At 41.0% G+C, this 27,747-nt stretch overlaps 1 protein-coding gene across 1 annotated transcript in view; it reads right to left on the minus strand.

Annotated features, from left to right (window-relative positions):
- The window catches only part of MYT1L (myelin transcription factor 1 like), an 822,727-nt gene that overhangs the window by 281,488 nt on the left and 513,492 nt on the right, over window positions 1–27,747 (minus strand). Inside the window, exon 16 of the mRNA XM_029597019.1 lies at window positions 5,619–5,681. Coding sequence (XP_029452879.1) covers window positions 5,619–5,681 — 63 coding nt within the window. The remainder of the gene's footprint in view (window positions 1–5,618; window positions 5,682–27,747) is intronic.

The raw sequence follows: 27,747 nt of genomic DNA on the forward strand, positions 1-27,747 counted from the left end.
AGCCAGCGAGTAAAGCTGGAGGTGCTGTGTGCCAGAGGAACATGCACCTTGTCATGCGCACAAAGGAGTGTGACAAAGGAGCTCCTTTGTTTACTCCTTCGTGTGCGACAAGTGCCGATAAGGCACTGGATCCTGTGCATTTGTCTATGAACATTTCCAAAACTGTAAATTGCTCTATTCCAGTGATCATAGGTCAGGGTAGATGTCGTGATCTTATTAATATTAAACAACCCTGCATGACCCATAGGCCATCTTGTCTGATCGATATTGCATCTTCTGTTAAACCTTCAGTACCTGCTTATATTGATGCTAAGATCATGTTGCTCTATATTCATGCCATCAAGAAAAAATTCCAGTTAGTTTATGACTTAATTCAATTGGAACAACCAGATTTTTCTTTTTAACTGAGAACTGGTTACTTGCCTCAGATGCCATCACTCTCAACCAAATTTGCCCTACCAATTATTTTTCTCAACCTAGAAAAAAGGGTAGCAGGGGAGGTTTGCTGATAATTTATAAAGAAAGATGGAATCCCAAATTTGAGAATATTAGCAGAGATTAACTGTGTAAGACATTGGTTCTTTATACCTCTTGTTTTTCCATTTGCCTTACATATAGTCCTCCAAAACTATTACAAAGTAATTTATCATCTTTCTTGGAACAGCTACTTTTGGCAAAAACAAATTTCATGATTATAGTGGGTGATTTTAATTTGCCATTTAATTCTGTTTTTCAACCAAGTTACTGTACCTTGTTTCTAGATATTCTTTCCTCATTAGGGTGCTCTCAGTTAGTTTGCAGCCCCATCCATCAGCAGAGTTTCTCCCTTGATCTCCTTTGTTAATGATTCTTGTAAACAGTACAGTTCTGATACAATGTCCATTAAAGAAGCTCCATGGTCGGACCATTCCCTAATTAGTTTTCTATTTCATGGCCTAATGATTTTGATGCCTCTAAATTATCTAAACCTCAAATACACTGAGGTCATATTGACAGTTCTCAGTTTATTGAAGGTTTTACCAGATGATTTGATCTCTTGGTGGATGGATTCAGTTACTTTAGTGATTGATTCCATCACTCCTCTTAGACCTCTAACTAGGACCAATAAGAAAGCTCAGCCCTGGCTTACTCCTGCTCTTATCTTGCTTAGAAAGTCCCTTAGGAAAAGTGAATGTATGTGAAAGAAGCCTCCTTCATCTAAAGGTGCGGCCAACTTTAGACTCCTTTTATCTGAATACCAATCGAAAATACTAGAGGCCAAAAAATTAAACACATCGGTTATGACCCTAAGGTACTTTTCCAATTAGCCAAGAATCTCATATGTAATTCAAAAGTCTCATCATCTCCTACCAACGTGCCATCTGCAGAAGCTTTACTGACATTTTTCTCTCTGAAAATTGAAAATCTCAGTCTTATCTTTGCTGATGTTCCTATATGGTATAATGGTTCTCTTTCTTCACCTTGTTCAATCTGGTCATCATTCTCTGATGTTTCTCAGCTTGAAGTAGTGCAGATTATCTCTTCAATGAACAATGTTTTTTGTTCTTCCAATAATTTAACAATTGTTCTCTTTAAGATTGCCAAGGATATCATTACTCCTTCATTGACACCTCTAGTCAACAAATCTCTTCAAACAAGTTTATTCCCCAATAGTCTAAGAAAAGCAGTAGTAAGACCACTTCTGTAGAAACCTGGTTTAGATTCCTCTGATCCAATTAATTACAGGCCTATTTCTTCTTTGCCTTTCATTTCCAAAGTCATTGAAAGTCTTATTGTACAACAATTGTCAGAGGTTATAGAGGAAAAGGAAATATTAGATCCTCATCAATTTGGATTTAAGCATTCTATGAGTACTGAACTTTTTCTCTTATCCTTAATGGATACCATCAGAAGAGGCTTGGATGGCGGGCATCAAGTCCTGCTTGTTTCATTAGATATTTCTTCACCTTTTGATACCATCAATCATGATATTCTCTGGTATCAACTGCAAGAATGTGATATCTCAGGGAATGTTTTGAATTGGTTATCAGCATATCTTAGTAACTGTTCACAATAGGTGAAATTCAGCAACAAATTTTCACAATGATGTATGTTAAAATCTGGTGTCCCTTAAGATTCTGCCTTATCGGCAGTATTATTTAACATCTATTTAGCACTAATCAAAAAATTTCTTGCTAGCGTTGATGACGGGTGAAAAATGTATGCTGATGACGGGCAAATTTCTTTTTTATTGCATCCGACTTGGAGTGAAACCCTGGAACATCTTCACATTTGTATGTCCTCAATCAAATAATGGTTACATCAAAATAAATTATCACTTAATATGTCCAAAACCAAGTTTTTACTGATTCAAAGACCACATTCTTCTTTTCACCAGGAATCTATTCTGATTGATAATCTAAGTTTTCTGAGTAAAGCCCCAATTAAAAGCTTAGGGGTTTGATTTACTCTTTGCTCTCCTTCCAGCCCCAAATTAAAGCCATAATCAAATCTGGGATTTTTAATGTACGTGTGCTTGCAGGATTAAGACATCTGTTATATAACTATGATTTCCGTATGATTGTCCAAGCATCTATTTTTCCTCTCATTCACTACTGTAGCGGTCTATATTTGAGTCTTCTGTTAAAATTGTTACATCTTTTGCAGCTTTTGCTAAACCCTGCTGCGCAATTGATCACTAGGACTAAGCGGCATGAACATATTACCCCGGTGTTTAACAGTTTGCATTGGTTGCCATTGCAACAGTGAATTGTTTTTAAAATTGGGATGACAATATTCAAGCTAATTAATTCAAGCTCTTAACCCTGGTCTAATGCTCTACTAAAAATATACAAAACATCTCATCAATTGAGATCCTCTCAACAAGGATTGCTTGATGATCCTACAGTCAGACTTGCTCACCCCACAGCAACAAGGGAATCTGCCTGTTTGGTGGCAGCGCCTATACTTTGGAACACTTTATCAAAGGAACTCACAATGTCTGAATGCACAAAGAAGTTCTGACTCCTCCTGAAAAGTTTTTTGCTAAAACAAGTGTTTGGATAAGAACATCAATATTGATCCTCCCATGAAATGTGTCTTCTCTGATATTGTGATTTTGTCATGCACTAAATATGTTTTAATATGTTTTATTTTATTTATATGTTATTATTGTGATTGTTTTATTTTTTTGTACATTGCTTAGGCCGTAAGTGTTAAGCGATAAATAAATTTTAATAAATGAAATGAAATGAACTTTGTGCCAGTGGCAGTGCACCGCAGGGCTCCAGTTCTTATATCCAGAGTTGGCTCTTCCCATGGGTGTTGCTCACAGCTGGGGGTCTCCAGTTTAATAATGTTCCAGGAAGCACAGGGGAAGATGGGCAGTCCCCCTCCTCCACTCAAAGTGCAGGGCGCCACTTCTTATGACCAGAGTTGGCTCCTCCAATGGGTGTGCTCACAGCTGGGGGTATCCAGTTTAAGGATGTTCCAGGAAGTGCAGGGGAGAATGGAAGATCTCCCTCTTCCACTCAAAGTGCAGGATGCAATTTCTTATGCCTGGAGTTGGCTCCTCCGATGGGCATTGCTCATTGCTGGGGCCTCTGGTTCAACAATGTTCCAGAAAGTGCAGGGGAAAATGGTAGGACTCCCTCCTCTACTTAAAGTGCAGGATGCCACTTCTTATGCCCAGAATTGGCTCCTCCCATGGGAGTCCCACACAGCTGGGAGTCTCCAGTTCAGTGATGTTCCAGGAAGTACAGGGGAAGATGGTAGGCACACTAAAACAACCCTAAAACCCACCCCGACCCTTTAAATTAAATCCCCCACCCTCCCGAACCCCCCCAAAATGCCTTAAATTACCTGGGGTCCAGAGGAAGGGTCCCGGTGTGATCTTTTACTCTCGGACCTCCGTGCGTTGTAGAAATGGCGCCAGCGCTACCTTTGACCTGTCATATGACAGGTCAAAGGTAGCGCCGGCGCCATTTTGTTTTTTTGTCCCCCGACGTCAGGAGCATAGGAGATCGCTCCCGGACCCCCGCTGGACCCCCAGGGACTTTTCGACAGCTTGGGGGGGCCTCCTGACCCCCACAAGACTTGCCAAAAGTCCAGCGGGGGTCCGGGAGCGATCTCCTACCGCGAATCGTTTTTCCGTACGGAAAATGATTCGACTGCAGGAGGTCATTCCGGACCCCCACTGGACTTTTGGCAAGTCTTGTGGGGGTCAGGAGGCCCCCCCAAGCTGGCCAAAAGTCCCTGGGGATGCAGCGGGGGTCCGGAACGACCTCCTGCAGTCGAATCATTTTTCCGTACGGAAAAACGATTCGCAGTAGGAGATCACTCCCGGACCCCCGCTGGACTTTTGGCAAGTCTTGTGGGGGTCAGGAGGCCCCCCCAAGCTGGCCAAAAGTCTCTGGGGGTCCAGCGGGGGTCCGGGAGTGATCTCCTACGCTCCTGACGTCGGGGGACAAAAAAACAAAATGGCGCCGGCGCTACCTTTGACCTGTCATATGACAGGTCAAAGGTAGCGCCGGCGCCATTTCTACAACGCACGGAGGTCCGAGAGTAAAAGATCACACCGGGACCCTTCCTCTGGACCCCAGGTAATTTAAGGCATTTTGGGGGGGTTTGGGTGGGTGGGGGATTTATTTTAAAGGGTCGGGGTGGGTTTTAGGGTTGTTTTAGTGTGCCGGTTTTCCTGCCCTCCCCCTTCCCCCGATTTACGATTTTTTAACGATAAATTGGGGGAATTGTTATTGTATCGCGGCTCTAACGATTTTTGACGATTTAAAATATATCGGACGATATTTTAAATCGTCAAAAAACGATTCACATCCCTAGTAAAAACTGCTTTTCTGTGCACCCTTTGACTTAATATCATAGCGATATTAAGTTGGAGGTCCCGAAGAGTAAAAAAAGTAAAAAAAATAAATAAATTTGAATTTGGCCCGCGGCTGTCGGACCGAAAACCGGACGCTTAATTTTTCCGGAGTCCGGTTTCCGAGCCCGTGGCTCTCAGCGAGCTCGAGAACTGACGCCGGCAAAATGGAGCGTAGGCTGTCAAACCCGCTGACAGCCGCTGCTCCTGTCAAAAAGGAGGCGCTAGGGACGCGCTAGTGTCCCTAACGCCTCCTTTTCCCTGTTTTTACTGCACCACCTAATTTGAATACTGCATCGCGCGCACCGGCAAGGGGCCGGTGTGCGCGCTGCGAGAGCGGGCATTCGTCCGCTCTCCCGCGGACTTTACTGAATCGGCCTGTTAGCTTGTTGGTTTATACATTCTTTTTTTCCTTCTCCATTCCTGCTTAGTTTCCTCATTTTGATTTCTTTTTGCTGCAGTATTTCTTAGCATTCATTCATGTTAGGAACAGGACACACCCTTTTATTTGTGAAAACAGTATTTAAATAACAAGGTAGTTTATCAGAATGTATTACTTTTAGATCTAAACTAAATTTTAAGTATAATACATGCAAGACACTGGAGTATTTGCCTCTTTATTACTCATATACAGCAGATGTTCATAAATATAGTTTTATTTATGATTTTATTAAATATAGATACAGTATATTAAAGCATTATATATTTGATAAATAGCAAACATTAACAGGGAAGACAACAGGAAATAAGCTTCTTTCCATACCTTCTATGTGAAGCATAATTTCCAGTAATATGTCCAGAGCCATCACACCCAGGGGTAGGACATCTAGAATTGAACAAGTAAATTAATTAATTTGACAAAAGTGAAATGTTAAATTCTACATAAAGTAATCCTTTACTTTTTATCACATGCTAGTAATTTGTTACCTATTGTTGTTTCAGTATAGTATTGAACCAATACACGCTTAAAAGTGAATTTTAAAAGCTTGATGCCTGCATTAATTAGGGGATGTGTAAAAAAGTCAGGCTTGTGCGCGCTGAGCAGATTTTAAAAGCCGGAGACATCTGCTCGTATCTGCTGCAGTGTGCACATCTAGAAAGTTTTCAATAAGGGGTGGGGTTGGGTGTGGTCTGGGTGGGGCATGAGTGTTTTGGGACGTGAATCTAAGATGTGCATGTAAGTACTTGCACAACCCGACACACTCCGCAGCCCCCTACTGCATAACTTTACTTCTGCTGTGGATGCCATGTAAATTAAAATTTAAAGAAAACTAGGCAGATCTATGGGGTTTTAAGGGTTCGGGCTAACTGGGAGGGAGGGAGGGTATGCTATAAAACCAGGCAGTTTGGAGGACCTATCCCTTAACTGGGTGAACTGGGGATGAACTGGTAAAACTGGGAATGGCATTGGCACGCACCCCTTTTAAAATTCCCTGATTTATGTGGTGGAAGAGGGATATGCGTACCTATGTGTGCACCCACTTAAAACTTGGCACTCATATGTGCGCTGCCAGGCTATTTATAACATGCGAGCATATACGCGCATATGTCATATAATAGCCATGTATTTGGGTACGAAGTCGGTTTGTGTACATGTGCACTGGTTTGAAAGTTACCATCTTTGCATTATTTAAATAGCAGTAGGTATGACACACAGTTATGGATTAAATGATTTTAATGTCAGCTTGTAAGATATTGAGCAAAATGTCAAGATTGCTTTAGTTCTTGGAAATGGTATGGGACAATATTCAAAATGTGTCCTGGCAGATGACAAATCTGTGAGTATTTTTAAGCAAGGAATTTGCCCTGATTATCAAAGAGAAATTATTGAGAACTACCTAAAGAAAAAGAATCCATAGAGATTTTGTACCAGCTTTTTCTTTGGAGACTTTTTCCAGGCAAAACAACATTCATAGTTTTGAAAATATAAAACTACATGCCTTGTTGCCTCACGAAATCTAAACCTGTTCTGGGAAAACCCTCATGAGAACACAGGTAAAAGTACATGTTTTGTGGAACAACGCACGCACGTACTTTTATCCACATTCACGGAGAGCAGTTGTTAAATAGCCCTTTCACCCAAGTATGTAGGCATTTATATAGGTAAAAAGCTTTTGGAAATTGTTCTCTGAATAAATAGCCTGTAATTGAACTCTAAAATACATTGGTACCACCAAACTCACATTATATTTTTATTTTTATTTGATTTATATTCTGCTTTTAGGAACTTCAAAGTAGATAATATTTTTTAAATAAAATCTATTCATATTTAGTCATTTTCACTAGTTTATAGCATCATTTATTTATTTTTATATTCCACCTTTTTTGTGAATGGACCATTACTTCAAAACAGGTTATATTCAGTTACCATAGATAACTAGGGAAGTAGGACATTTCTCTTTTAGTGTCTATGTGTTTGCCATGAATAAGAGAATAAGACTAGGGAGGTAGGCAATTATCTTTTTTAGTGTTTGTGTGTGTGCCTTGATTAAAAAAGAAGACTGGGGAGGTAGGTAATTTCTTTCTTAGTGTATTTCTTTCCCTCCTACTCACCCCTAAACACATTCTTTGATTTATAAATTCTTATCCCATATAAGAGAACAAGAGTCATTTCCAAATCAAACATGAATAAGGGATTTGTCTAGAATGAGGGAGTGACTTAGCATTTATCAAACAGAGTAATTGTCCTCTTGCAGGTCATTGCCAAATTAACATTAAATGCATCACCTACATTTAAAGGACTCTGATTTATACATTCCCATTCTGATAGCAACCTAAATTAAGTAGGAATGATGAGTTAATTTGAAGATGCAGTCAGGAGTCCAGCAGCGAGATGGATGCCTTCCAGTTCTTTGCACTGAGTGCTACATCTACCAGTTGGTGAGTGGTTTATGTGTGCACCTGGTGCAAAGAGCTCCTGGCTGTCAGAGAACAAGTCCAATCTCTGGAGGCTAGAGTAGCAGAACTGAAGGATCTGAGGCAGACAGCAAGGTCTATAGAGGAAACCTTCAGGAACATAGTGTGCATTTGGTGGTCTGCGGGTTGCTCCCCTGACCCGCCACCCTTACCTTTGCAGCCGGGCCTGCTGCGCTGCCTCCTGACACGCTGAAACGCTGCCATCACACCACTGAACTCCATGTGGCAGGACACAACCAGCTTCAATGCACCGTGTCTCTCCTTAGGAACACACATGCACACACAACCTCTGCCCATTTAAAGGAACCATGGCAGGAAAGTCCTCATGGTCCCTAATGATGACATCACCAGCATTGCCCTATATAAGGGTAGCTCTCCTGATGCAACTTGTCTCAGCAACAGGTACAACTACCTTGCACAGTGTGTGCTGCTATTCAGTCTGTTCAAATCTTCATCTGCCCAGCCTGTTCTAGTCTTTGTCTACCCAGCCGGTCCCTGCTTTGCCTCACAGCCTGTGTCAGTCCTATGTGTCCCTCTTCCCTTCCTTGGATGGATTCCTAGTTTGACCCTTGTTTGGACTCTGTATATCCCTGTTTGCTGCCTGACTTTGACCCTTGCTTGGACTTTGAATATACCTGTTCACTGCCTGCCTTTGACCTTTGCCTGGACCATCAACACAACTGATCACTGCCTGGCTATGACTCTAGCCTGGCCTTGGATCATATCTTAGCAGAGACCCTCACCTATGTCTTGCTGGCCCCAGCACCCAAAGGCTTAATTCGAGGGGAACGTGGACTGGTATAGGATAAGTTTCTGAATGATCTCTGCTTTGCTGGGGTCCACCTGCTGACAGTGAAAACCTGCAGGGCTCTTCCTTGTAGGTAGAGCCAATCTCACCTCAGCTGAAGGTTCCACAGACACAACAAATAGTAAACAAATCCCAACTCCAGTCCAGTAGCACCTGTGCTGCATTGGAAAAACAAGGTCACTTGTTCAGAGATCATTACCCTGGTGTAGCAGGAAGTTATCCTGTAGCATGTACCTGTTCTCCAGTGATGGATTATTCTCTAGCACTGAGGATGAGTCTTCAAGGGATGGTGCACAGGAGGGATAGGTTGGCTGTCATACAGGGTCATTTATCAACTAGCATTATGGCGTTTTCGCATGCGTTAAGGCATTTTTGCATATGAAAAAACCTTAACACATGCGAAAAGCATCATAACGCATAGTGCAATGCAAATTTTTAAAATGGGAAGAGTTGGAGGTGGGAATTTTGTAAAAGTGGGCTGGCTTCACAAAGCCATAACGCAAGATATCACACAGTTTTAACACTGAAAATAACTACAGATTTTTCAATAGCGTTAGGCTGTGCAATGTCATGCAATATGCCTAAAACACAATTTGTAATTTTTTCACAAATTCTGTTTTGGGCTGGGGAAGGGCCTGAGATGGAGGGCCATCATAGTAAGCAGCTATTAATGATACTATAGGAGGCCCACTCGATGTGAGGTTTAGGTTATAGTGTAGGGGTTAGGAGCCACTTTTACATGCAGAGTGAGATGTACGAACAGAACAATGCACTCTTGTGAAGATCTGATGTCCTTCGGAGTGAAGAAACTCAGACAATGATGAGATTTGTACAATGTTCTCTCAACCTAGCTTGATGTTACCCAGGCATTGGAAGGGCATTGGAAGGGTATTCCAGGCATCCACAACCCTCTCCATGAAAAAATATTTCCTGATGTTGGTTCTTAGTTGTCCTCCCTGGAGTTTCATTTCATGACCCCTTGTTCTACTGATTTCTTTCCAACAGAAAAGGTTTAACGTATGTGCATTATTAAAACCTTTCAAGTATCATATCTCCTCCTCGCTTCCAGGGTATACATATTCAAATCCTTCAGCTTCTCCTCATAAACCTTCTAATGCTGACCCCACAAGGGGCTCCTCTGCCTGCAAAAGACAGGAGGAGGAGCCCCTTGCCCCATAGTCTTGACCCCCATGGAGCAGCACTAATTGAACAACTGTGACTGGATGTGTTTGAGAGGATGGACGAGGCCATGGACACAACGCGAGCCGGAGCCAGTAAGTTTACCTCACCTGTAAATTTAAATTCTGCTACAGAAGTCCACATATTTTGGTATAAGATACTCACAATGATGCAAAGTGTGCATCTTATGCCAAACAGTACATGTATACTTCCTAGCATTCATACTTATGTCTTCATCTTTGTTTCCATAGCTCTCGCCCTGGTCCCATCAGCTCAGTCCCATGGATCAGCAGTGCAGCCCCAGTGATCCCAGCAACTTTACAACTGGATGCACAAATCCAGTGACATGAAGAAGAGGAGGAACAGGAGCAGCAACAACTGCTGCCACAATATCCCTAGATACTGGCACCCCTGGCATCACCATTCAACATGAGCCTTAATCTCTTTGACTTCATGGAGGAGACATCCATGCCATGGGAGCAAGCTGACTTATCCTCACCTGCCTCCAGCACACCATGTCACCAGCAGGAATCAGTAGGCACCCATCAAAATCAACCCACTAGCCTGGGCATGCTGGCTTTGGAGCTACAATCAGAGGCTCAAATACCATCAAACAGCATCAGCTTCATCAGAGCTGACGATGCATGAGATGCTTGACCTCATGGAAAGGGGGCATGGGCTACACCTCCACCACATATATGCAGAGCTGGTGTAAATGTGCAGGGCTCAGCTCAGCCATACCCAGGCTCTGCAGGATCAGACAGCACTCTTATGCAGGACCTAACCACTGTTGCCATATCTATAAATTATTTGATAACTACTTTGACATAAATCATTCAAAGACTGCCAGAGCCTCACCCGTGTCTGCCCCATTTCCCCAGGATTCCACTCCATGCAGCAGTCCTTGACTAGAAGGACAGGCCATGGGTAGGCCTACCAAACAGATGCCACCCCCAACTCAAAAGCCTAGACAAGGAAAGAGCCTATGAAGCCCCTAGTTGTAAAGGGTAAAACATTTCAATCAAAGATGACTTATCCAAACAAGATAGGCCGATCCTCTGTACGGAGCTCCTGTGCTGGCTAGATGGAAGAAATCTGCTGGGGCCCATCCTGACTACAGAGTTCCTATGCTGGCTAGATGGAAGAAGCCTGCTAGGCCTTTCTGACTACAGAATTTCTGTGCCAGCTTGCTGATATGGATGGTTTACTATCTGCCAGTGTTGTCCTGCTGTTTCCTTCTTATGCCCTCATCTATGCTCTACCTTTAGTCCTACCTCCTTGATGCAGTACCCAGTCACAGTCCTGCTGGTGTCTTTTTTCATCATGTCTCATCTTCTGGTTCTGCTGCTACCTCAGTGCTGGTGTCTCATCTCATCTTATCCTGCTGCTACCTCCATGCTGCTGTTTCATTTCCTGGAGCTCCTGTCTCTATGGTACTGTGTCAAAACCTGGAGCTTCTGCCTCCATACTGCACTCTCCAGTCCTGGTCCTGCTGCCTGCTACTTGATCTTTGCTGTCATGGCCCTTAGGCTGTGCCCCTTGAGTGCACTCTTTCAATATTGACTGTCTGGGCCTTCTTCTTGAATGTTGCTGCTGTGGCCCTTGGACTGTCCCCTATAAAGTGCACTCTTTCAACATGGACTGTTTGACCTTATTCTTGAACATTACTGCTGTGGCCCTTAGCTGTCCCTCTTGAGTACATTCTTTCAACATGGACTGTCTGGGCCTTCACTTGCCCTCACATAGGTGTGCTAGTATTAGCTCTAACATTAGAGTTCTACTGTAGCTACTGGGTTGCCACTTCTACTTTCCATGTTCTTTGCTGCGATCATGATTTTACAAATGGGTAAGAGCATAATATTGTATATGTTATGTTGCCATTTGTAACAACGTATGCACATTTCTCCACAAAACGTGCTGGTCATTTCAGTTACAATGTCATGTGCTTTTTGATATTTTATCCTTGCAGAATATGATTACCAAAGACATTGACTTGCTTTGATTCCAGTGACTATAATTGCTGGTTAATAAAGTAGTTACATCCTTTGAAACTTTACTTTCTGGTTGTGTTTTTTCATTATGTGGTTTTTGTCTTAAGGGTTCACTAGGTAAAAGGTTTGGGACCCGCATGACCTTGCAGCTAGCATGCTTTTCGCCATTCTAGCTAGGCACATTTCTCACATGCAAGACCATATGGCCTAGGCCCTACAATTGAAAGCTCATTGTATGCTCCCAAGGAAGACAGAAAGAACAAAACAGAAAACTCCTTACTGTGGAGCTTTGCAAGTGGCTCATGTTGCCTTGTCCAAAGAGCATACTCTTAGCTAACTCTTGAGTACATGGGCATGTTTATGAGATGGGCACTATCTAGCTAGTGTTCACTTCCATATGTTTTCCAGTAGAAGAGGTATAGAAATGCTTGGCTAGAAGTGCTGTAGCAAAGTCTTCACTCTGTTGGTGACTAACAGATTGTATAGCTATATGAAGGACATAGTATAGATAGAACAAACCTTTGGTCTCTTTCATAGTGAAGGTCTATCACCTCTGACCAAACAATGGGCTTTCTCTCTGGGTCTAGCAGCAAATGCATCACAGAAGTCTATAGTCAGAAGCACACTTGAAAATTACATAAAGCACTATGTCATCTTTAGGGAACAGAAATGTACAGCTGCAGGTGCAAGACCCAGGCAGAACATAGTGTACATATAAATCTTGTGTGGTGTTATGTGTTCCTGATACTAATCACCTCATAAGATATTACTTTGACCCTTTTCTTGTGTCCTCACTCCTCTTAAAAGACACTTAAATATAAAGGGTTTTTAGATATGACTGTTTAAAAAAGATGTAATCTACTTGTAGCTTGCTTGAAGACCATGTCATCCCAGAAAGTGGCCTGAATGAAAAGCTCATAGAGACTGCTGTTTGACAAATGTGGATGAGTCATGGAGGTGTGGAGGATAGAGATTCCCCACTGTACAAGAGCAGACAGTGATGAGACCTGCGGTAGCTTGGGACTAGACAGACTTCAACAGACTGGCTCCCACCCCTACACTACCTTGGGTTGTTGATCTGTCTATTAGCATCCTTCAAAAACGTGATAGAGCAGTTTTTAAACTAGAACATGGAAGAAACCTAACAGTTACTCAACAACTAATGGTTCAGAGGGAGTTTTGTTCAAAAGGTACTAAATTAATAGAGAAGAGTTAGGTTATCCTGATAGAGAGGTTCCAATAAAAGCAATAGTAACTCACATGCCTATAAGAAGCATCTGAGTTAAATGATTTCAAAATACCCCTGTCAAGTGATAAGCAGATTGTTAATGCCAACATAAAACATACTTTGAAATGTCTGTGCGCTATCAGATGTCTTTAAAAATAAGATGGTAGAGTTAGAATATATTGCAATGAATGAAGAGATAGACATAATTGGCATCTCAAAGACCTGGTGGAAGGAGGATAACTAATGGAACACTGCTATAACAGGGTAAAAAGTTTATCACAGTGGTAGGGTGGACCAAAGTAGTGGTGCTGGTAGGGTGGTGACACTTTATATTAGAGATGGTATAGAATCCAACAGGATAACGATCCTGCAGGAGACAAAGTGCATAGCAGAATCCTTATGGGTGGAAATTCCATGTGTGATGGTAAAGAGTATAGTGGTGGGGGTAATCTACTGTCTACCTGGCCAAAATGAACAGATGATGAAATGCTAACAGAGATTAGGAAAAATAATAAATTTGGCAGCATAGTGATAATGTGAGATTTCAATTACCCCAATATTGACAGGGTAAATGTAACATCAGGACATTACTAAGGAGGTAAAGTTTTTAGATGAAATAAAGGACTGCTACATGGAGCAGTTGGTCTGGGAACCGCTGAGAGGGGGAGCCATTTTAGATCTAATTTGTAGTATCACATGGGATTTGGTGCAAGATGTACTGGTTGTTGGGCCGTTTGGAAACAGCGATCATAGTTCGATCAAATTTGACTTAATGACTGGGAGGACTTTGAGAACATCTATAGCTCTAACATTAGAATTTCAAAAGGGAGACTTTGTTAAAATGAGGAAATTAGTTTGAAAAAACTGAAAGGTGCAGCTACAAAAGTTAAGAGTTTACTTCAGGTGTATTCATTGTTTAAAAATACCATCTTAGAACCTTAAACCAGATGCATTCCACACATTATAAAAAGTGGAAGGAAGGCTAAACCACTGCTGGCATGGTGAAAAGGTGAGATGAAAGAGATTATTTTAGCCAAAAGAACTTATTTTAAAAATAGCAAAAAGGATCCATCTGAGGAAAATAGGAAAAAACATTGGCATTGGAAAATTAGATGTAAAACATTGAAAAGGCAGGTTAAAGAAAATTTGAAAAGAAGCTGGCCTTAGAGGCAAAAACACATAATAAAATCTTTTAAATATATATCCAAAGCAGGAAGCCTGTGAGGGAGTCAATGGGACCATTAGTTGATCAAGGGACTGAATGAATTCTTTGCTAAAGAGGATTTTGAAGAGATACCTGTCTGAGAAACTGTTTTTAATGGTGATGATTCAGAAGAACTGATACAAATCACTGTGAAGCTAGAAGATGTAATAAGGCAGATTGACAAACTAAAGCTTAGCAAATCAACTAGACCAGAAAGTATACATGCCAGATTTCTGAAAGAACTTAAAATTGAAATTGCAGATCCATTACTGGTAATTTGTAACCTATTGTTGGGATCATCCATCATGCCTAAAGACTGGAGAGTGGCAAATGTAACCTTGATATTTAAAAAGGGCTCCAGGAATGATCCAGAATACCATAGACAGGTGAGTCTGAGTGTCGGGAAGAATCATGGAAACCAATCTAAAGAACAAAATTAAGAACATATAGAAATTTTGTCTCACCAATCTGCTACATTTTTTGAAGGGGTTAATAAACATGTTCATAATGGTGAGACCCTGCATGTAGTGTATTTGGATTTTTTGAAGGCATTTGACAAAGTACCCCATGAGATACTTCTGAGAAAACTAAAATGTCACGGAATAGGAAATAATGCCCTATTGTTGATTGTAAACTGGTTTAAAGATAGGAAACAGTGAATAGGATTAAATGGTTAGTTTTCTCAGTGGAGAAGGGTAAACAGTGGAGCTCTGATGTGAGACCGGTGCTTTTTAATATATTTATAAATGATCTGGAAAGGAGAACAATGAGTAAAGTGATCAAATTTGCAGATGATACAAAGTTATGATGAGTTTTAAATTATAAGTGGACTGTAAAAAATTGCAGGAGGATCTCACGAGACTGGAAGACTTGGCATTTAAATGGCAGATGAAATTTAATGTGGACAAATGCAAAATGATGCATATGGGGAAAAGTAACTCACATAGTAGTTACATGATGTTAGGTTCCATATTAGGAATTCCTGCCCAGGAAAGGGACCTGGGCAGTTCAGTGTGTATTGGCAGTGAAAAAAGCAAACAGAATGTTAGGAATTATTAGGAAAGGAATGGAAAATAAAATGGTGAATGTCATAATGCCTCTGAATTGCTCCATGATGAGGCTGCACCTTGAGCACTGTATACAGTTCTGGGCACTGCATCTCAAAAAAGATATATTTGCATTGTAAAAGGTAAAGAGAAGGGTAGCCAAAATGATAAAGGAGATGGAATGGCTCTCCTACGAGGAAAACCTATAGAGTTTGGAGTTGTTCAGTTTAAAAAAGAGATGACTGAGGGGGGATATGTAAATTAGTTATTTACTCTTTCAAACAATACAAAGACTGGGAGGCACTCCATGAAGTTAGTAATTAGCACATTAAAAACAAATTGGATACTTTTTTTTTCTCAATGCAGAATTAAGCTCTGGAATTCATAACAGGATGATGTAGTTAAGGCAGTTAGCATATCTAGGTTTAAAAATGGTTTGAACAAGTTCCTAGGGAAGAAGTCAATAGACTGTTATTAACCATGTAGACTTAAGAAATACAAGTAATCCAAATCACAGTGTAAGTCAAGGTGTTGTCTGCTTGCCCCCTGAGAAAGGAAAGTAATAACTTCATTTCATTTTATTTGCTAAGATGTATAAAATCAAAACTAAAAAAGGAATACATTTTTGGACCTATATAACTTATAACGCACCTATACAGACTTGTGATGTGCATGCAGGTGTTATGATGGACCGTTACTGCAACATTATTAGGAAAGGAATGGAAAATAAAATGGTACCCCTCTGTAAACTGTTGACAGGACTAGGCCTCTCTCACTATGTCTATGCTGACGATGTACAAATTTTACTCCCCATAAAAGACACTATTGAAAATACTTTAAATTACTGGGGCATCCACTTAACAGCAATCAATCAGCAATTAACACAGATGTCCCTTTTGCTAATCTACAAGAAAACGGAAATGCTATATATAAGTAATAAACTTATAGCAGCACTCAATCCCGACTGTAAAACATATCCAACAAATAACCAAATTGTCTTTTCAGTGAAAGACCTAGGAATCTTCCTAGATAGCGAATTTAACTTCAAAAAATACATATACCCCATGGTAAAAGATAGTTACTACAAACTTCAAGTACTAAAAAAACTCAAACCACTCCTTTATAGTCAGATTACCGTACCGTACTCCAAGCCATACTCTTCCCTAAACTAGATTACTGCGACGCCATTCTTCTCGGCCTCCTGGCTTCTACCTTACGACCAATGCAACTACTACAAAATTCAGCAGCGAGAATGATCACCAACAGTAACAGATCAGATCATATAACCTCAATACTTAAAGAATTACATTGGCTACCAATCCTATACCGAATCCAATACAAAGCCCTGACCCTCATCCATAAAACCAGGGGTGGGCAAGTCCGGTCCTCGAGGGCTGCAAACCAGTCGGGTTTTCAGGATACCCCTAATGAATATGCATGAAATAGATCTGCATACAACTGAGGCAGTGTGTATGCAGGTCTCTCTCATGCATATTCATTAAGGATATCCTGAAAACCTGACTGGTTTGCGGTCCTCGAGGACCGGAATTGCCCACCCCTGCATAAAACACTTTATAACGAGAACATAGACTGGTTCAATGCTACTATACACTTTCCGATACCTCAAAGAAACTTACGTTCCTCATACACCGGACGTCTTCCAACCCCTTCCCCAAAAACAGCACACCTGAACAACCTACCTTCTGAGCTAAGGATGGAACCCCTGATACACACTTAAAAAAAAAAACTAAAGACATGGCTTTTTTGAAAAGCTTTCAGATGAATACAACCAAGCCTACAAGAACCCCCCTCCCCCCATACTAAAACTGCCATGATCCTATAGTTCATTCTGTAAAAAATGCTAAACCTGTCTTTGCCCAGCCCTTGACTATCCAGACAAAGTTGATAATACGTGACTAGACTTGTTTTGAATAACCTCTGTTTATATTGACAAAATTATAATGTTATCCCCCTTTCTTCCTGACTACCCTAGTTAAGAATGATTGTTACACTAAACTTTGCATAGAGTAGCTTGCAATGCATTACTTATCACATGCATTAGGGTGTTATTGCAGGGATTAGGGCCCTAAGGCCTTAACACATTTTGATGAATGACCCTGTAAAATAGAATACATTTCAAACCATCTATTTGTTGCTCCAGACAAATGACAGGAAACAAAAGGTTCCTGAAAACAGTGACCACTTCCCTTCTATACCTCCTATTATGATTTTAGTAGGTAAATGAGTAGCCCATAGAATAAATTTGATCCAGCAAAGATTCCTCACATTTCTCAAGATGGGACTTCATCAGGCAAAATAACATCTAAAATGTGATCCAAAATAATATCAAATACAAAGACCAATTTATTACAAACAAAGTACAGGGTAATGCAGATGAGAATGAATTTACTCAATCCTACATTTAAGAAGTAATATTTCAAAGCGATAGTAACTCAATAACATACCTGGACTTGACCAACAATACTCAAATAATGATTTTATTTATGAAATTGAAACAGAACCTTTTTGGCACCTGTTAGAATGTACGATAACCTACATTTACTAACCTTAGTCTATGTGCCTATTTGTAAACTGTTGCGATGGTATATAACTTAGCGACGGTATAGAAAAGTTTATAAATAAATAAATAAATAAAACAAGCATTATCTAAAGCTAAACAAAGGTCCGACAAAATACTTTGGGAGAATTGTAAAGTCTCTCTGAAAGAGATGATCAGATTTTGTAATTTATAACATCTCCTTTTAACAGAATTCAGATTTGTACATCCTGTAATAGTTGCAATCTTAAAAATCATAGATGCCTGTACAGGTGGACCTTCTATTTTTACCAGCCCAGTAGAGGAATCACATTGTAATGGATTAATGAGAATACAATTAAAATTCCAGTGATCAGGCCTATCTAATGTTCTACTAGATAGGGAAGACCTTCTTCTAATGTATTTACCTCATCCCCATACTATACAAATCTTATACCTTTCCTCAGCAGGTTTTGAAAAACAAATTACTGTATAACAGAACCAGTATATATAAAATAATAATAATACACCCTGCACCCACCAATACCCAAAATGAAAGGAGACAATTAGTTCAAAAGAAAGCATCAAATTACAAAGGATGTTAAACCTCCAGCCCAGCATGAAAACTGCACACAACAGTAATGCATAAAGTGCAAGAAGAGGTATACAAAAGTGCATGCCGCTTTGGGGCATTCATTTGGCAATGCTCCAGCAGCAGAGCCCTGCCTACAGTATGGCTCTTTTATCAGTTGAGCCAGTTGCAAGAGATCATGACATTGATGGGAGGTAGAGCTACCCCCCCTGGATTTGGTGCAGAGTTCATGAAAGTGCTGGTGCAGGTAGGCAGTGAGGTGAAGACTTATTGTCTGTGTGTGCAATATATGAATTTATCTAGTATGTTGCACAATTTATTTTGCTTTTACAGTACTCATAAATTTTCCTCAAATGCATTTGAAATACATTCCATGTGAGCTTGAAACACATTTAAGTTAATACATTCAAGTTCATATGGTATGTATTTCACATATATTTGTGGAATGTTAAGTGAGGTTTTTACCATAGTTGGATTATAGATACGAGTTAGTTCTGTCCCCAGTTAATCAAATGGAAAACTGCAGTAGGTCTAGTCATGATAGGCATTCTCAAAAAGGATTTTTCTCCCATACTGTGCCTATGGAAATTTTTTTAATAAGGCCCAGAATGTCACTTTTTAGATTTATATATACAGAACATCACTTAGCTGGAAAAAATAATTTGATGTGTTATCAGTAGATTTACAATATATCTACTAAGTTCAGAAACACTTTGACTATGAGAAGTACAATTTGTAACTAAAACAATATGTTTAGCCATTTATTAGAAGCTTTTCTATTTATTGCATGCTAGGTTTTGTACAATACAGACTTGCAAGGATACAGTATGCACTCCTTTTTAAACTGCTTTCTGGAGGGAAGAAGGCCTATAAAATCACGTCTCTGCATGTGTCCTCTCCCCATGTATAATATTTGCATTTGGGGTCCTATCCTCACCTGATTTTCAGTGCTTCTCAGGGGATTCAAGGGGATCCTGACAGGATTATCTTTTTATCCACATCTATCTGTAGGTGTGCAAGTGTGCATCTTACAAAATAGGCTCCATTGGTTCTGCAAGGAAATTCCTGATTGTTGTTTTATGAATATTTAGTGCTTGTGAATGGTGCTTTAAAGGCAGCACTGGAAAATGAGCACCTTCATTTATTAACAAAACAAGTACAGTACAGGTAATCACTTTGCAAACTTCCCCACATATCACCAATTTGAACTACTGTTTATATGCGTGTATAAGTTGATCTCATATAAGTTGAGGATAATTTTTGGGCTCCAAAATCAAGAATTATCTGTCACCTGTGGATAAGTCGAGGATAAAACCTAGGGGGCTTATGAAATGGTGAAATCATAGTAAGAAACAAACTAATAACTTAAGAAAATTGCTTTTATTTATTTTTTAAAAGTGAATAAAGTATCTCATTAGAAACATTATCATTTAACAATTTAAGAAAATATCCCTGCTGTATGAATTCTTCACTCCCTCCCCCACGGCTGTCTCTGCTGTTTGAATCCTTCACTTTTATTCAAAACCTTCCAAGTCAGATTCTTCATCGTCAGAATGTCCGAATAAATTGTGGAACTGTTCTTTGGTGATGCCATCAGCGTAAATGCTGTCTTTGCTGTCTCCATCTGTTGAATCAACATCCAATGCTGATTCATCTTTGTCTTCATCGATGGCGTCATCTTCTGATTAATTCAGAACATTGCTAATGCCACATGACTTCTAGGCTACCAAAAGGTTCGGGCTTTGCACACCCTTAATAGCCACTGCTATTACTGGCATCAGTAGCATGGGATCTACTTAGGATTTTGGTACTTGCCAGTTACTTGTGGCCTGGATTGGCCACTGTTGGAAACAGGATGCTGGGCTTGATGGCCCTTGAGCTGACCCAGTATTGCAATTTTTTTATGTTCTTCTTATGTTCTTAAAATCTCTCAAAGGAACAAGCTTATTATATATTTCAGTGAGCGAGGAATTCAAACAGTCTACCAGTTTAGTGTCAGATCTAGACTCCAAATCAATAGCTTCTAAATTCTGTTTCCATTTTAACTTAAACTCCTCTAATTCAAATGTAGCTCTAACCTGACTCTTAAGTAATTGGCATTCACAGTTTCTGCCCTGAAATACACAGGACAAAAGATAAAAAATAATGGTCTTCCCATAATAATTCGTACATCTGGATGGAACTAATCTGTGAACAGAAGGAATCAGGCCTGAAAAGCAAGTCTAGAGTGTTATCTCTATTTTATTATGATGATAGCTGAAGTTCCTTGTTTGAGGGAACTGAAAAGTAGTCCTCAGCAACAACTTCTAACTGGTGTTCATTGCCTGTTCCAGTTCCTTGCCTTGCTCCTTTGCCTTGTTCCAAGTTCCTGCCTTGCCCTATTTCAATTGCCACCTTAACATGCTTCCTCCTGACTGATTTCTCGCTACCAGCTTGGACTACAACCAGGGCATCGAGTCAGTCTGACCATTGTCTGCTTTGACCCTCTGTTTGGATATCAACCACATCTGTCTGCTGCCTGCTTGAACCTCAGCTTGGATACCCAATATGTCTGATCACCTCCTGCCTTGACCCTCTGCTTGCATATCGACCATATCTGATTGCTGCTTACTTAGACCCTCAGCTTGGATATCGACTCTGCTATCTGCTGCCTGCCTTGACCCTCAGTTTGGATACTGACTGCCTGCCCACTGCCTGCCTTGACCCTCTGCTTGAATATCAACCACATCTGATCGCTGCTAGCCCTGACCCTTGGACTGCTCATCTAACTGTGGACATTCTCCTAACCCTTGCTGGCCTCAGAAACCAAAGGCTCAACCTGTGGGGGAAAGGCTGGTACAGATGAAGCCTCTTTCACCGTCCCAGCCTGTGCCTCATGAGCTGGGCAGTACCAACTCCACCACAGCCCAAGAACTCACTCGCCATGATATCCACCCACAGGAATGCCTCTTCTCTTTGCAAATAAAAGTACATGTGTTCTGGCAATATGCATGTATTTTTATACACAGAGAGGGTACGCAATTTTCAAAAAGCTCATTTTTGCATGTTTACCCACTGTTTACCCACAGAAATGCCTTTCAAAATTGTTAGGGGATAATTTTTACATTGTGCATTTGTTAATAGGCAAATATGCCCATACCTTATCCCAGTTTTCAAAGCAGACTTACATGGATAAGTCCGCTTTGAAAATTATCCTGCAAAACTATGTACATATAATTATACCTGTTATTTGGTATATTTAGTTTTGCCAGGAGAATTTACTTGCATGCAATGTCGGGCGGATTTTAAAAGCCTTGCTCGCCGGCGCGCCTATTTTCCATAGGCCGCCGGCGCGTGCAGAGCCCCAGGACGCGCGTAGGTCCTGGGGTTTTTGGAAGGGGGCGTGTCGGGGGGGGCGGGACCCGATGACGCTGCATTTCGGGGGCGGGTGCGGCATTTCGGGGGCAGGACCGGGGGCGTGGCGGCGGCCTGGGGGCGTGGTCCAGGCCTCCGGACCAGCCCCCGGGTCGGAGGACGGCGCGCCAGCTGCCCTTCCTTCCTGTCCATAGCAAGAGAGCTGCTTGTTTCAAGGGGATCCTTCCCATCAAGGATCCAGGGAGAAGAAAGAGACTGTGTAAGAACCGTAGAGATCTGGAAGGTCTGCTAACTGTGAGAAAAGGAAAGCAAACATCACTGTGGATACCTATCCAATGTTTCATCACCCTGGGGAGAGAAAGAGAAAATGTACTCTCTGGCCCATAGACTTTTACCAGTTTTATCAGTTTTGGAAGGGGTTTTGACCATCCTAAAAGATCCTGTCCATCTAGGAGTTCCATTTTTATTTATCTAATAGAGTGGATGTTTCCTTGTCCCTGATTCCTGCACAGATAGAGGGAAGAGACTGTAAGTAATTGAGAAGATAATTCTGTGGTGCTGCAATTTGAGTTTTGTGCCATTCATTAGCAGTGTTAAACAGGAAAGACTTTAATTTGGGATACTAAATCAGTGACTCCAGAGTATTTTTTTTTTTTATTGCACTCACTGCACCTACCTTAAGGTCAAGTATCCTCATCAAGGGAATAGAAACGTCAGTAAAGAAATGTTTAAAAATGTTGCCCCTGTCACATTGGGTTCTGGAAATATATCTTCCCCCTCACCTACAAAGGAACTGGCTGTGGGAGTAAGAGGGAACGTGAAAGAACTAGACAGTGACCAGTTTCAGCCCTGAAAAATAACAAATTCTTTTATTAACCCACCTGTACAGGAAAGACACAGCAGGGTAGGGTTACATCTGCTTTGTAATTCCTGTGATTCATCCTTGTTGTGATATTGACTGCTGGCAACCGCAAATGAGAAAATAAAAGTTTATCTTTTGAAGATACCCTTTGAATGAGACTTTGTTAGTAAATCTTAGAGTGTGGATTTGAAGTGTGAATCTGTCAACCAAAGGAAGAGAAGGGTGAAGAATTGGTGTCATAAGGTTGCGTTCAGATGGTCACAAGAGGTGAAAGGAGTAATCTGTTCTTTTTCCCATTTCAGCATGAAAGAAAACGGCCCTTTCCTCTGAGCCAAGTCCATTGTACCATCTGCTTGATCATTTTTTTAAAACCGTGAAACCCACAGATACTGGTATGAAACTCAGAAACCCAGCATCGGACACCCTTATTTTATGAGCCCCAGGGTAGAGTTACATATTGATTATTAAAAGTTGATTTCTCAAACATATCTAGGCAAGGCATATTCTAAAAACATATATAGCTGATTAAATGTAACATAATGTACATTTAATGTATGCTATTTGCAAAAAGCATGCAGTAAAATAAAAACAAATGAATAAAAATGAAATGAAACAAAATAAATTAAAAAATGACAAAAAATTAAATTAAAATGAAAAGAATTTTTTTTGCATGAACACCCCTAACAAAAAGTATATAAAGGCTGGTGGGACCTTGTAGTCTAAAAGATTTCTTGACGCATGAGCTTTCAAGGACAAGCATTCAATGCATCTTCATTTAGTTTGTTGATAAGAGAAGAGTGAAGATGGGGTTTCCTGAATATGAGAGCAATAAAAAAGGAAGAGAAAGTTTTGAAGGCACATAGATGAATTCTTGCCTGGTGAAAGAGCTGCCAATTCATACATTTTGCTATTTCATTTGGCTTTGTGGATATCCTGTATCCACATGGAAGGAGAACCATTTCCCAGGCCAGCACTGAATTCAGAAAGGGAAGTGGCTCTTGGGATAGCCTTGTTTATGAGAGGGAAGAATCTCCCCAGCCCAGGGACTGGAGAATGGAATCTTAGAGAGAGCATGGGAACTAGAAGGGAAAGCTATGAGCAAGCAGCATAGAGGAAGAAAACAGATTAAAAGCAGGAAAATGTTGGAAGTTGTTACTGCCAGAGTGATTATAAGACAGATAAGTTGCTGACCAAACATGCTTAACAAATGACATGGATTGTGGGGACAGAGAATTAATGATTCAACTATGGAGGATGTTAGCTGGAATGCAAGCTACAATCCACAAGCCTCTACTTTAACAGCGAAAGTCATGTGGTATTGGTTATGGTTACAAGTTACAACAATGCTGTCTGGTTACTAAACTGGATTGTCGTTAATATATAAGGAATCATTTACCAGCTGAGATTATGATTTCCTAAGAAAAGCGGGATGCAGCACAGTTACAAATCTGCAGAAAATGTATAAATATTTAAAAAAATCTTATTCACTGCAATTAAATGAGCTTCTGCATTCACTGAAAGGAAAACAGAATAGATATTATAATGTCCATGTAAATTGTCAAAAAGAAAAAGTTTGGCTCTCCCAATGGCTCAGCAACAACAATATGTGCAGCCATGTGGGTTAGTTAAGTTTTATTCCCAAGTTCATCTCACACTATTATGGATCAGAAATGCTGTTGGAGGCAGCATTCACTGAGAAGGAGAACAGTTTCAGTCATTGTACCTTTGTGTAGCCTGGGTGCTGCAAGATCTTTCACTCACTGAGGATTCTAGTGCTCCTGTTGCAAAGATACTTGTTTATGGATTTTCCGCTATTATCTCTGCATTGTTTCCCATCTCACGCTGTGTAAAATATTCCAACAGAAGATCCTATGCTCAGAAATGAGGTCCAAATTCCTCTTTTATTCAAATACAATACTGGTCAAGCTCACAGACAGCAGTAAAACAAATGGACTGATATTAAATCATAAATAAATTCTTTTGAGCCAATTATATAAAATATTTATACAACTATGCATCATCCTTTTCATTACCATTCATCCTCTGCTTGCAGTAACTCTGAATATTCTGTCTCATGTTTCATGCTTATATAAACAAAGTTGACTAATTCTCAAAATGGAACAGGAAATCCATTGGTTTAACACCCAGTCCTCCTTAGAAGCTAGCAAATCTGGTATAACTGAATCCACTAAGTGAAAACTTTCTAAAACTGCTTCACAGACCTCCCAAACCTATGCAGGTTGGCCTCTCTCGCTTCACTTCTGCTCTGCTGCTTTCATTTCTCCCTCTAGCAGCAGGTCACACTCACTTCCCCTTGTGACTCAACTCAAAGTATCTTATGATCACTCATCTACCAAATAAAAACCAAGAGCTGAATGACCAGAATATACCAATTTAGTATTATTGGGTTGCATTCTCCAACTTTTTAACTTTATGCCCCATAAAGATGAAATATGTTGTACTCCCCTTCTAACATTTCCCATATAGGCAGCTCATGCATAATAAACACTTTCTTATAAAACATCACCAATGCCCTTCTGCTGTGATTAGTCACCCACACACCAAGCTTTGCATCCCTTACTGACATACAAATCTGGTTGCATGTTTCTATTAATTATGACATGTATATAGTCATGTACTGTAACCAGCTGGCAGGTTGCTTCAGAGACCTCAGCACTCAAGTAAAGACAAAATATATACCCACATAGCACACAGTCATTACCTGGGAGCAATTCACTACACATATCTTTAACACATTTTCTGATTAACAGTTAACAAGTTCAGCTTTATTAATAGTGGAGTAACATACCACCATTGATTACCACCCAACACCAAGCTTGTTGCAGAATTCTGCAGAACTTGCAGGGTCTTAACTCATATTTTTTGGGAGCCCAACATAAAGGGGTAGATTTTCAAATAGCGCGAATTGGCCTACTTTTGCTGGCGCATCAGGTGCAAGCAAAAGTAAGCTGGATTTTAGTAGATACGCGCGGAGCCGCGCGTATCTGCTAAAAACCTGGATCGGCGCGCGCAAGGCTATTGATTTTGTATAGCCGGCGCGCGCCGAGCCGCGCAGCCTACCCCCGTTCCCTCCCCTCACCTTCCCCTCCCTTCCCCTACCTAACCCACCCACCCGGCCCTGTCTAAGCCCCCCCCCTTACCTTTGTCGGGGGATTTACGCCTCCCGGAGGGAGGCGTAAATCCCCGCGCGCCAGCGGGCCTCTTGCACGCCGGGACGCGACCTGGGGGCGGGTACGGAGGGCGCGGCCACGCCCCCGGACCGCCCCTAAAACGCTGCCGACACACCCCCTAAACGCCGCGACGACCAGGCCCGCCCCCGACATGCCCCCGACACGCCCCCCTCGGAGAACCCCGGGACTTACGCGAGTCCCGGGGCTCTGCGTGCGCCAGTAGGCCTATGTAAAATAGGCTCACCGGCGCGCAGGGCCCTGCTCGCCTAAATCGCCCGGATTTGGGCGGATTTAGGCGAGCAGGGCTCTGAAAATCCGCCCCAAAGGGAATTATAGTAATCCAACAGTTGTTAAAAGAAAAGCCTGCACTTAGCTACGGAAATCATAACGTGAGAAAATAGAGTTAACATGCCTTAACATCTTCAAATTCAATTAACCTGTCTGTAAGACATTACTTATCTGGGTCTCAAAAGATAATCTTAAATCTAGATAAAACCCAATATTTCTTATGGACTCTCTAAAAGGGATAAATATACCATTCAAAGATGAAATAAGGACATCAGGACAAGATGATCTAGAAAAGCAAATAGCTTCTGATTTTTGGGGTTAAGAATCAATTTATTAATACACATCCAAACATGCATATCCTGTCAACACCTATTAACCATTACTAAATTGAATTGACAGTTCTGAGAAATCGGGAACAAAAGCTGAAGGCTAATAGCATATAGTTTAAAAACTACCCCATAAGAATCCAGAAGGGAAAAAAGTGGAAATATATAGACATTAAACAGGGATGGGCAAAGTCCTGAAACCTAAGGCATGCCAGATCTTAAACTATACCAAAAAGAGTAATTGTCCTGATACTTAACTCTTTGTTGCAGCTTGAAGTTAGAAGTATGGATCTGTCATGCTAATAACAGTGAACATCCGCATTGAATACAAATCAACAAAATTAAGATGCAGATAGTAGTCCAGCAGTGAGAAGGAGACTATTTAGTCTTTTGCACTGGGTGCCACATGAATGATTATCTCCCACTAGGTGCGCTAGGTGCAAAAAGCTTCTAGCCCTCAGATAATGAGTCCAGTTTCTGGAGGCTAGAGTGGCAGACCTGGAGGAGCTAAGGAGACAGAGAGATTTATAGAGAGACCTTCATGGACATAGTAGAGTAGATCCACCTCCAATTTGGCAGCCCCTATGCTGCCTTGGAGGAGAACTGTCAACTGGAAGGAGAGCATCACCTTGGTGTGGCAGAAAATCCTGTAGCTAGGACCTGCCCTCAAGGTGATGTAGTGTCATCTCACACTGATAATATGTCTCCAGGGGCAATTGCCCAGGAATGAAGGGTTAGGACAGCCATTGATGATTTGATTATTAGAAATATAGCTAGCTGGGTGGTTGGTGGATGTGAGAATTCCTTAGCTACTTGCCTGCCTGGTGCAAAGGTAATAGATCTCACGTGTCTCATAGATAGTGCTGGGGAGGAACCATCTGACTTGGTATATGTGGGTACCAATTACATAGGAAAGTGCAGGAGGGACATTATGGAAGACAAATTTAGGATTTTAAGTAGAAAGTTGAAATCCATAATCTCTAGGATAGCATTCTCATAAATGCTTCCCATTCCACGTGCATGATCCCAGAGGCAGATAGAGCTCCAGAGTCTCAATGTGTAGATGAAATGCTGGTGCAGGAAAGAAGGTTTTAGGTTTGTTAAAAACTGGACATCATTTTGGGGAAGTCGGGGTCTTTTCCGAAAGGATGGGCTCCACTTAACCAGCTTTGGAACCAGGCTGCTGGCACTAACCTTTACAAAGGAGATAGCGCAGCTTTTAAATTAGATGATGGAGGAAAGCTGACAGCTGCTAAGAAGCACAAGGTTCAAAATGATGCATCTTTAAAGAATACTAACAGAACAAGGAGATTAGAGCATCCCAGAAGAGAGATTCTAATAAATGCTAAAGTGGACCAGATGCCTTTAAGC

The sequence above is a fragment of the Rhinatrema bivittatum genome, chromosome 3 (assembly GCF_901001135.1).
Source record: "Rhinatrema bivittatum chromosome 3, aRhiBiv1.1, whole genome shotgun sequence".
Lineage (NCBI taxonomy): Eukaryota > Metazoa > Chordata > Amphibia > Gymnophiona > Rhinatrematidae > Rhinatrema > Rhinatrema bivittatum.